Source organism: Varanus komodoensis, unplaced genomic scaffold (genome assembly GCF_004798865.1).
Source record: "Varanus komodoensis strain SLA01 unplaced genomic scaffold, ASM479886v1 scaffold39, whole genome shotgun sequence".
Taxonomy (NCBI): domain Eukaryota; kingdom Metazoa; phylum Chordata; class Lepidosauria; order Squamata; family Varanidae; genus Varanus; species Varanus komodoensis.
The window spans coordinates 3,883,833-3,896,427 of record NW_025335922.1 but is presented as its reverse complement, the minus strand read 5'-3'; the positions used below and the strand labels follow the sequence as shown (position 1 = coordinate 3,896,427).

General features: G+C 38.9%; 1 protein-coding gene across 1 annotated transcript in view; it reads right to left on the bottom strand.

The window, feature by feature from the left end:
* Positions 1 to 12,595, bottom strand: part of LARGE1 (LARGE xylosyl- and glucuronyltransferase 1) — a 386,604-nt gene that overhangs the window by 200,173 nt on the left and 173,836 nt on the right. Inside the window, exon 4 of the mRNA XM_044441252.1 lies at positions 9,307 to 9,389. Coding sequence (XP_044297187.1) covers positions 9,307 to 9,389 — 83 coding nt within the window. The remainder of the gene's footprint in view (positions 1 to 9,306; positions 9,390 to 12,595) is intronic.

Below are 12,595 nucleotides of genomic sequence, written 5' to 3'. Positions count from 1 at the left end.
ATCCTTCCTGACAATATTTTTGAAATTGAGATTATGATCAACTGAAGCTCATAGCTGACAAATGCTTGAATCTAGGTACCCCAAGCCAATTGAGGCCCAGTTTGGACATAAAAGGAACCAGAGTTATTGGGCTGGGAACAAGCTGCAAGTTCATATACACCATACCCTCTTCTCTTGCATATAATTTCCTCCCAACTCCCTTCACCTGGTTTGCTGTTAAAATAGATTGCCCTGAAGGATTAGACCAAGTGCGTATTTAGTGACTATTTCTGTTTCACATAGGAGATAGCAAGATATCTGTGGGAAGCTCACAAGCTGGATGTAAGGGCAACAGCTAATTTCCATAGTCGTTCCCCAGCAACCAATATTCAGATACAGGCAGCCTCTCATCTTTAGCCAGTAAATTAGTGCAAGCATATTAGTCAGTCCTTACAAATTCTGTAGTCCAGTCCTGATACTCAACTCTAGTTCAGTAATAATTCTAAACTCTGCCGATACTTTGTCCACTGGCTTGTTCAATATGCATAGATATATAGGTTATATAACAATGAAGAACACAGATACACACATGTAGAGACTAAAGCAAGATTCTACCTCATTATGTTACCAGTTCCCATTGAATTTGGCATATATAGCCTGTGGCATGGATGCTAAAAATGTGTAATACCTGGGCGGACAAGAAAAATGTTTGTATCAGACTATAGCCTAGGGTCTTTAGTACCTAACACTGTGAATGATCAGGTGTTGCTGGACTGTAACTTCCATCATCCCTGACATTTGGAAACATCTGGGGATGCAAGACAGGAAACAACTTGTCTGTACCCTTCATTCTCAATGCCTGTACAGCTGCCTGCTCTCTGACTAAGTAGACATTAGGGAAATCCCCTCGAGCACAGAATGCTAAAGTTACTATACACATTTTCAGTGAAATGGTTTACATTAGAAAGTGCAGGGGTGAGAGACATCTGAAATTAAAGGACAGAATATAACAGAAAAATAATATATACATTACAAACCAACGAGCTGAAATTTCAGATAATCAATGTATAGAGTCTGACTGCCAACAGCAAGTTTAAACAGATACGCTTTTGCCTGTCTGCAGAATGTCATGAGTGAGTCAATGAACATCCTTGGATGGGTATTCCCAAGCCTCTTGAGCAACAGCCAAGAATGGCCTGCTTCCCATAGAGGCCAATCTGAGTCTGAATAAGCTAAAATGGATTCATTTGGTCTTTAAAGCTGAAGAGTTTATATAGGAGTGGATGTTGAGGGCATGAATCACAGCATGCTTATGCACACTCTTAGAAACATAACGAGTCAGAAGGAGCCTCTTGGGCCATCTAGTCTGACCCTGGCTCCTGCAGGCTCTGTTCATGACATGCCTACAATATGCATGTCCAGCCTATCCTTGCACACCCTCATTGATGGGGCTTCAAGCACCTCCCGTGGAAGCCCGTTCTATACCTTAGGGGTCCTAACTGTCAGGAAGTACTTTTAGACATCCAATCTTGAATCTTGGTTCCCTGAGCTTTGCTCTTATTTGTAATATGAGGTATACCTGCCAAAAGAGTTTGGCCAACACTGGCCTGAGAGACTAAGTAATAAAATTGGAGCAACTGATATAGTGCATAACATGCTGGCAGCCACTAATCTACAACTCTGAAACTTCAAAGTTTGTCTAACATTGTATTTACAGCTGGTATCTTTTCCTTGTCGTTCATTAACATATAAATCGGAACATTTTCTACCTCATGTCAAAGACCCACTCATTGTAATAACAAGTAAAATGCCTGCACTGTAAAAGTCTTCTCTTTCAGTGTGAAAGATAAAACAAGGTTGGTGGGTATTTTCATCACCAACCTAGGAAATGTATTAAACAAGATTTCTCTCTAAACACTAGAAAACATAGTCTGTTATAGGCTTCCCATGGTTATTCTACAAATGTGTGGCATTTTCAAACATGCTGAGTGCACCATAGTTTCTAGTCTAAGTGAACAGAATGGAAGACTTTTGAACACCGTTCAACACACTTTTAGCTTAATTCAAAGCTCACTAACTCATCAGCTATCAGTAAAAGCTATCTCCGCAGAATGAAATATGATTGCCTTTTTCCAGTGGTAGGTTCTCTGTATTGGTGGCTTTGTTATGGAACTCCCCCACCGTGCAAAAGAATTGTTGCTGTAGCAATTGCTTTTGGATTTTGGAAGGTCAGTACTGTGCAAACAGGCATTTGGGAAAGACATACCTATGTTATTACTAATTGCTGCGATTTAATGTGTATTTATGCTATTCACTTGAAACTAATGTTATTGTACTGATGAGGTTTTATTGTTGTTTTTAATTGCTGTTAGTTGCCCTGAGGCTCTTAAAAGCATGTGGCAGATATTAAATTGAAATAAATTATATAAATTAAATGAGGACATTTCAGCAACCTCACTTGTTCATGTACTGCCTGTTAATTCAACCACTAGCAATTAAGAATGACTGCTAACTTTTATGACTCCTTGTGGGCTTGCTTTCTAAAACAAGAATTTTATTATCACCTTAAAAAGAACAACAAGGAGATTCTTCTGAAATTAGTAAGGGATACCCAGAGAATACTCAGTTGCAATGTCAAATAGCAAGATTTCTCAAAACGGAACAAAATTGGTTGACAAAAAATCAGAATCAAAGAAGACCTTTGTAAGCCTACAAATTCATCACAGATTTAAAGTTCCCTCTTCAAAGTTTGAGAATTATTATTTTTTCTTTTACACAGAAACACTCCTTTATGAACGATACTAATAAACCCCTCCAGAAGCTTACCAGACTGTCAAAGAAAGCATCTGAATTTGGCACAGATGACCAACCTCCCTCTCGCTGGAAAAGACCTGGAAATCAAACGGTATGTTGCGCTACCACCCTGCCTCATGAATTTTGCAGAGGTACCAGACGACTGTGTCTTGCATTCTTGTGTCTTCTACCTCTTATTGCTTCTTTTTCACAAAGCCAAAAAATCCACTAAAGAGAAAAAGATGGAATAGCTAAATAATGCCTTCTAAATGACAGTACACAGTACGTCCATCTGGAAACACTGTTGGTTTGTAGTGGCAACCCCAAAAAGAAGGAAGGAGAAAATTACTCCCACCTTCCTTACTCTTTGCTCTTTGCTGCTGCTATCCCCAAATCCTGCTAAGCAAAGATAGGCTTGAGAGGGTGCTGGGGGGGTTAGTGAGAATGGGGGGGGGTCCCCTTTGAAGTCCTTGGTTTAGCTCAGAAAATGTACTCTCAAGGAAATAAACAGGGGGAAACTCAAAGTACAATTTTGTTCCATATCTCACAACTTAATATTAAAGGATTTCTATGGCAAAAAGTAAACTACTTATAATAATAATATCATTTATTTCTCATAAAAGGCACACAACGGCATATAATAATATAATATAATCCATAAAAATGAAACTCCAGCAAACAGTTTCTAGAGCTTTAACAAAATATGACCATCACTTAAAAAACAAGCTATAGACTTAGCCCCAGAAGTTAAGATATGCATTAAAACCAGCAACGGTAAAACTAGGTGTTAAAACTAGGTGTTATCTGAGGGAGCACCTTTCTCCATAAGTAGCAGCCCGTTCACTGTGGTCCTCATCTGAAACCCTCCTCTGTGTTCCTCCCACTAACCAAGTGAGGAGGGTTTTTTCAAGTATAGCACCCCAACTTTGGAATTTGATTCTACTTGAGGTCTGGGTGGCACTTACTCTTTTGGCCTTTAGGCACCAACTCAAGAAATATTTGTTCCATATTTATTTTAACAGGTGATTTTTTAGTTTTAATGTTGACTTAAATTTTTATGCTATGATATACTGCTGCCAATATGTTTTAAAGCTAGATATTGATATAAACTAATTTTAATTGATTCATGTTTGATTTATGGAGTTTTCTATAATGTATATTCTATTTGCTATTCCTATTTTGTTTATTTTGTTTTATTTAATTCTGGTTGCTTGCTTATGGGTGTTATTGGGGTTTTTTTAAGTGACCTTTGTTGTGTTGTGCATTGTATTGTTTTTATGCTGTTTTATGAGGTGTGAATTTTATTATGTGCAAGCCACCCAGAGAGTCTACGGCTGCTGGGGCAGCATATCAATTGAATAAATAAAGATATTAAAATAAAGCAATTGAAATAAAGCTGCCTTCTGCTTCTGGCAAAAGACACAGAGAGAGAGCTTGCAGCTTTTAACCTTGGGGAGGGGGGGGCATGTGAGAGTCACAGTGAAGGCCCTTTCTCTTGCATACTCTTCACAGAAGCATCTCAGATGACGTGAAGTGCAAGGCCTCTAATGTGGAGTTCTTTCTCTTCAACTCTTCTTTCTTTTAGGCACCAGGTGAAAACTTTTTTATTTAAACAGGTTTTTGGTTAATTAATTAAATTTAATTTAATACTTTTGTTTCTTGTTATGGAATATTTTCTGGTGAGAGCCAGTGTGGTGTAGTGGTTAAGAGCGTGGGACTGGGACTCAGGTGATCTGGGTTCGAGTCCCCGCTCGGCCATGGAGCCCACTGGGTGACTTTGGGCCAGTCACAGACTCTCAGCCCAACCTACCTCACAGGGGATAAGATGGAGGAGGAGAATGATGTAAGCTGCCTTGAGCCCTTTGTAGGAAAAAGGCAGGATATAAATAAATTAATTAATTAAAATAAATAAATAAATATTTTAATTTAATATTGGCTAATTTATTGGTTGCGTTTATTTATGTGTGTGGGTATATGTTATTACGTGATGTTATCTATTATTTTATTGATTTATCTATTTTATCAGATTATCAATTGTTTTATTGTCTTCTGTGTATGTTTTCATGCTGATTTAGCATTTGTAGGCCATCCAGAGAAGCTTTAGGTTATGGGACAGCATAGAAAGGGATGGAATAAGATAGACAGACAGACAGACAGACAGACAGATAGAAAGAACATTCCTCAGATACTGCCTGTACTGAAAAAGGTAAGCAGAAATCATGTACTCCCCTGCAAGGGAAAAGTTATTTGAAAGTCTATCCATGCAGTCTATTCTGCCGGAGTTTTCATTTCATCCACATGTACCCTCCATGAACTTCAGCAAAGTGAAGATCCTAAATATTTTGCACAATACTAGTATGAAGCGACAGGGAGAGGTCACTGGGGGATGTGGAGCCCAGAGCCATCAGTATGCTGATGACACACAGGTCCATACCTATGTGGCATGTGAAGCAGGTGAGACTGTTCAAGCCCTGGATCAGTGCCTAGACTCACTGATGGGCTGGATGAAGGCCATAAAGAGAAGCTGAATCCTGGCAAGATGGAAAGCATGTAACTGAGTGCTTCCTGCTACTGGGAGATAGGCTCCTTGCCTGTTGTAGATTGGGTTGCACTCCCTTTGAAAGATTGATAGATAGTTCTAGGGTACTCCTAGATGTATCGCTGTTGCTAGAGGGTGTGGCAGCTCAGAGTGCCATTTGCCAGCAATGTTAGCTATGGCCTCACCTGGACAGGCGTAGCTTGTCACAGTGGTATAGACACTAGCAACCTCAAGAGCAGATTACTTACTGTGATGTGCTGCATGTGGTGCTCTCTTTAAGGCTGCTTTGGATACTGAAGCTAGTGCAAAATGTAGCCCTACCTGAGAGAACTGCCTATTCATTACCAGATCAGGTTAAGGATTTGCTACTTGTATATAAAGCCATGAACAAGTTGGGTAATTGAGACCACTTTTTCAACTAAGTCCTATGAAAGTCACCAGATGATATTCTGCTGGTGGTTCCATATGAAGCTATGGCCTGCTTTGAGTCCACTGAGAGTAACACTTTCAGTTCAACCCCCTTTCTGTGGAAATCTTGACCTCTTTAGGTCTCACATTCACCAACATTGTGTTTATTATGCCATCTTCTGAAGACATCTTTATTTCAGGAAGCCTTCCTTCACTTACCAGCCAGTATAGATTAGCATTCGGTTCAAAACAGAAGAGGTTAATTTTTTTGGTTTAGTGTTTGTTTCAGCATGGTGCTTCCTTTTATCTTTTATGGCTCACCACCCTACAATCTGTTTAAATGTGGAGTGGTATATAATGTTGCAAATAAATAAATAAATAAATAAATAACACATTTTGCAGTGGCCATGGCATATGCAACTTCCACGTAACCTCACATTATACTTTTAAGAACATAATTTACAGTTTCTGTTGAGAGTCATCCAGTCACCTTATTGAGTGGTGAGATACGTACTATGTGCTGTGTCTGCATGTACAAACAAGAAGAATCACAAGGCCACAATTACGGTCAAGTACCAAGCAGGTATATAGCTAGACAATAAGGAAAAACATATCCAGTTATAAACACATTAGATGTTCTGAATACAGCACTGCAGAGCTGGAACTAGAGAATCTCTAATCTTACTCCATGGGAAAAATGCATCATCATACTATGAAATAACTTTTTCTTCAAAGGTAGAAGTGGGACTATGGAGACCTACATCTCAAGGAACCCAAGGGCTCCAATTTTTGGAAGAGGAACTGCAGAGTACATTGTAGACTAGAAAGGAAATGCTGAATGTGTCTCCACATGCATTGGAGAATAGGACGGACATACACACAGGAGAGTGGATAGTGCCTCTGCTTATTTATTTGAAAAGATAAAACAACAAAAGCAGAGAATGAGTCAACACAATGTTGTGCTGTGAAAGTGCCAATGTTGTGCTGTGAAAGTGCACACATGATAATCCTATTCTAGTTTCTTTTGGAAAATAGTATCTGCACCAGAAATTCCCATTTCAGAGGTCCGATATACAGTAGATCCATGTTCAAGCTCCCATCTACACAGCAATATCAATTATATTTACTGTGGCTTGCCAATACTCGAGAACTATTTTGTTGCTCTTGCTCAATTGACTAAAACAGACTTAAAAACACTCAGATTTTCTGCAGGATTGGCACATCTAGAGCTACTAAACTCCATTTCATCTGAGACTTCAAGTACAGTTTCAAAGCATCCTACTGAACCAAAACAAAACAAAAATTAAGTCCCAATCTACTTGTTTCACTCATTTCTCCGAACTCTCTAGAGCAACTTTCCCCAACCAGGTAACCTCCAAATGTTTTGGAATACAACCCCCACCATCCTTGACAATTGTCCATGCTGTCCACAGGGGAGACACCATGTTAATGAAGGATGCTGTAGAACTCTGAAGGACAAAAACATTCAGAATCTATTGGAGAAACTGAATTATAGGAATAATATTTCTACGCAGATGTGGATTGTTGCACAATATATAGTTGCTGTATGAAGGTGGATACAAATTATTAATAGTGCAGCCTCCATGTAGTGGATTCCCCCATCGTGTTTGATTTTTTGTGCATTTTAAAAACAAGGCAACATGTTGTTGTGACATGCTGTCAAAATGCCTCCAACTTATAATTGTCTCCACAAGGCATCGAATGAATGCTCTTGAAAACGTGCTGTCCTTGACAGTCCTTCACAGCTCTTGTAAATTCAACACTGTGACCTCTTTCATGGAACTCATCAATCTCATAGCTGGTCTTCCTTTTGTTTTTCTTCTGCTTTCAGTGTTCAACCCATCGCCTGTTTGAACTGATGACTGAGCCAAGGCATGCAAAAGGTTTCACAATTTCAACTTTTTTATTGTTGACATTGTGGCAACATACGGGAAGCTCTTTATATGACCTGGTTTCAAGGGGATTCTAGTATTTGACTGGCTACAAGAATTTCCATATGATGCAGGAAAAAGGCGGTCATCTGAATGCCTCCTAAGTTCTGTCTTAAAAACACAAAGTAAACTTTATCCTGCAGAAAAACTATGCAAGTAATGTGTTACAGCCCCTCCCAAAACAAACAGCAGCAGCAAAAAACCCACTCTCCTATAAGAGTGAAATCCAAAAAAATCCAGATGTTCACTGAAATCTATGTTATTATGAGAACTCCACATACAATACAGTTGGACAACCACATGTTGGGGATTACATGAGCTGGAGCCAGTGGGCAGAACAGATGGTCCCGGGGTCCTGACTTGCTCTGTTTCCATGTTCTAATACACCAGCTTCCATAACCTAGCACCTTCCAGATATATTGGAACACAATTCCTCTCATCCCCAACGTGGCATGGAAAGAATGGAATTCTGTTCTGGCAAAACACAGGTTTTCAGAAGAGCAGAATGTGCTCAGTCACCTGGTACTGCAGAAGAAAAAGCAGCATACCAGAAACACTGTGCGAGAAAAGGCTGCACAAACCGATCTTTAAATACTCTGGTTTTCTTGGGTTTTTTTCGGTGTTGTACAGAAAATACTGCACTTCCCCTTTTCTGCATTGTTAGCACTGCAACTGCTCATCATTAGGATTAGCTATCAAGTCATAATCAGAAGAACTTCTTGGAACATTGTTTGGATGGAAAATGCCAGCAATCCATGTGAAAACCAACCAGGTTCTCCTTTAAAAACTTCTTGTAGGTATGGGATTTAATATAGTGATTATTAAAGCCAAAAGTAACAGCATCTTAGCAAAAGAGTGTAGAATAGGCAAGCCTGAAGTAACCGCCCCTTTCCACCTAATTCACCTAATTCCATCTTCACACAGGTCACTCTGAGACTCTAAACACAACAGCTGTTTGGAATGCTGTTTCCTCCCACAGCTGACTCATCACTCAATTGCACTGGAAGCTCTGTGATATGGCACATCAAGTGTAGGATGAGACCTCTCTAAACCAATTTTCACTGTAAGGTCACTGCTAAAATGATAATAAATAAAGCCAACCTCTGAGTCGAGCATTTGCAAATGCAAGCTTTCCATCTGATAATTTAAGAGTGAATGAGGAACATCCTCATAATGATTCAGTCCTGGTTTTGCAGAATGAAGGTTCCTGCTAATTGAAAAGTCTTTACCTTCTTTTAGGACACAGTCCTGTACATGTTTAGACAAGGAAAACATCCTCAGGTTTCTAGCATTTCCAGCCTCCATGGCTGGGCAGTGAATGCTGCAGGTTGTAAGATTTTTTTCTGTTTAAAACCCATTGGACTGTGTATAGCCACTGATCTCAAGATACTGTGATACACGTGGAAAAGTTTTGGTTCAGCAATTGCACATGGGATCTGTAAAGCCACATCAGGAGAGCAAACTACTAGCTTTTTAATGTAAGAAACATTATTATTTTGCATGCTTTTTAATCATTTACTATGCTTGCATTGCTTAACATAACAATGCAATCCAGCCTTGCCAGAATCAGATGTAGTAACTGTCATATTTGATCATCTTTATGAAGAACTATGCAACAAGATAAAGAGTTGTTACCTATGAAACAAGACTGATTTGACGAGCGTGACAACATCCCGACTTGCGTTGTATCCAGCACAGACAATGGCAACATGGATTGTCTAAGGGAATAAAGAAGAAACAGAAGCAAGGAGAAGAAAGATCAATAAATTGTTTGTTTATCATTAATCAGTCAGGAAGAACGTACACAGTCCTCTCTATAATGGCAATTGTTCAGGCTGACAAATTGTAATTGTTTAATGTTAACCCTCTTCTGTTTTCTTAAAATATTTTAAAAAGCAGTACTGGCATGTATATTTTGAAATCATTGATATATGGAAGCTGATGCTTTCATTATTTCTTATATTAATTAAGCATGGGCAGGAAATTAAAAAAATATATATACTAGTTTTCCCAAGCCCAGAAAGAAGTTGAACATCCTCAAGTATAATTAGAAACAACCACACCAACCACCACAACAACCATTGCTAGGGAGAGTTCACTCATTCTAGATAGATAATTTAGAACATCATGAAAAGGATGGCTTTTAACTTTAAGCTTCCCCATGCAAAATAAAAACATTATCCTGGAAAAATAAAGAGGATTCCTACTGTTTCCAAATTATTGACACAGTTTGGGACATCAGGAGTACCATGCTGGTGAAATATTTAATGGGTGGTGAACTTGGGGAGAGTGTATGTGTCCAGTAACAACTTGGCATCAGGCAAGAATTCTAAACATGTGCATTTAATTATGCTGACACCTCCATCTTGTAAGAAGAAACAAAGGTGGAAGCTACATGCTGAAAAAGAATGTAGCCTAATTTTGCCTTAATTCTGTTCGCACCCTAATCCCAACACTTCCTGCTACCTCTTTCATCTGCCCCAGTAGAAAAAAGTATCACCCTGGGGAGGGAGAATATACCCTAAGATCTCTCACTGGCTTATCCCATTGAGGACCATGGGTTTGTAATTCAGTTCCATGATCCCTAGAGGGAAAAACTGCTCCTGAGCAGATGCTCTTGTGAATGATGATGGGAAAGCAAATTTGAGAGGGTATGATTGGGAAAAGAGGAGTAGCAATGGGAGGTGGGATTTAATTATTTCCTGGGAGAGTGTTTTTTTCATTCTGGACAGCCCCATTCCAAGATAGTTTTTGCCTGTGAGATTCCCAATGTCTGGGGTTCCAAATGTTTTTGTGGATAAGTGGATAAATTTCCCTGCACCTAGCTATTAAGGCTGCAATCCTATACACATGACTTTGGAGAAAGTCTCATTCAACTCATTGTGGTTTATTTCTGAGATGATGATATACGACTGAGATGTAAAGGAGTAAAAAAAGAATCTGAAGAGAGATTTCTGTCTACCTGGACTGACCAGATTCAACCTGAAATGACTTCCCTCCTTAACTGTTTCGCAGTAATGTTCTATAATCCAAGAAGCAAGAGATTTCATTAAGTTATCCCCTCTAAAAGCATCATAAAGAAAACAGAGGAAATATGCCTGCTGTTTCATGTTTTGATTACTACCTGACATCATTGTTTTTTACAGTAAAAACTAGACAAACAACAGAGACCACAGGTTTAGATCTCACTGGGTGGTCTTGAGAACACTGAATAATGTTAACATCATCATCAACAACTGCAGCAATTTCAAATCCTTTTGGGATCAGACTCCAAATTCATTGTGTCCAAGTTGAAAGTTAATTGCACACTGGGAGAAATAATACTTGCCTTTGTCTATTCTGAATCTACCACCCATTCTCCATCTACTCTCACAGCAGCATTCATCATTTTTGGGAGGTGGGGCAGAACCATCTAATTCCTCTTCTAGTCATCTTTTTTCCCATTTAGATTAACATACTTAGAAGGCTTTGCCCTTTCCTCTCTCAGAAGATACTAAATGTCCCTGGTTGTTGGACATGCTCTTACCTGTACTTTTTTGGGTACTGTGATCCCCTTTTGAAATGGATCAGGTGACCAGAACTGTACACAATACAAGTGCAGCCAGACAATAGATTTATAGCATGAGGCTGACAGTTTTAGTTTCAATCCAATTCTTAATCATTTCCAGTATCTACTGGAACACCTAGATTGACATACTTGTTGACAGTCATGAGAATCTCAAACTGTTTGTGAAACAGAACTTTCCACTGTAGAAGCCTTGCTGATTCTTCCACAGCAAAACTTGTTCTTCTGTGTGCTTAACAAATTTAGTTTTAATATTTTCTACCAATTTTCCTGGGACAGAATTGTTGTTTACTTGGTGGACTCAATCTGGGATTTAAAAAACAAACAAACTGTGTTCTATAAGCTTCAAAGTTTCTTTATAGAAGGTCCACATATTTTCATTTAACCTTCTAATGAACTCTGAAATGAATGCCACCCAGCTCAAATTACTTATTAACCATTAATTAACATAACTCATCAGATTTCCTTTCTGAAACAAGTGCTTCAGATTGAAGTATATTTCCAAAGTCTTCCACAGTGAACCAGTTTAACTTCTCTGTAATCTTGCAGTTCTCCTCCAGGCCTCTATTGTCCTCTAACAGTTCTTCCTTCTCCCTATTGCATTCTCCACTCCAGATGTATTTTTTTTTAAATTGTGCTTATTTTCATGCCATTAGCAATTTCCTCCTCAAGCCAATTGCCAAAACAGCAATAATCACCATGCTTCTCTAAGAGTTCACAGCCTACATCTACTTGTGAGTAGTTAAACAGAGGCACTTTCTGCTTCTACCCAAGTCATTGGGTCCCTCCAAATGAGTGAGTAGCAGCAGAAATATGATGCTGATTAATTTCGCTGCCTTGTACTATATTGCAATCTTTCTCTTAAGCACTGCTCTCTGGTCTTAAATCTTTTCAATCTTTACCTCAAGGAAAAGGCAACTCAAATAATCTGCTATGGAAAACACACCATGGTAATGGAGGAGGTACTGAATAGGGGACTCTCATGTAAACACATAGCTGGCATTTCCAGTAATAGGATAAATGATGAGAACCCTGAAGGCAAATCTGATAATAGGGATGCTTAAATTAAGCTTGCATTCTTTCACTGAATTACTGTGTGACTCTTAAACTGGAAAAGTGAAAGCTATTTCACCATGGAAATACCACAAGAGATAGGTGCACAGCAAGCACAAAGGAAGCTTCAAGTTTTACATTTCCATTCCCTGTAGCAAAACACTAATCTCCTGCAGAGCAAGTAAATTTATTGGTCAAAGTCATTATAATCTGAAAGGCCATCTAATATAATCACCTTTTTTAGCAGCTATTTTCAAAATTGACTTTAGCACCATATATCTTTGAGCCTTTGGAGAGTCAACCTAC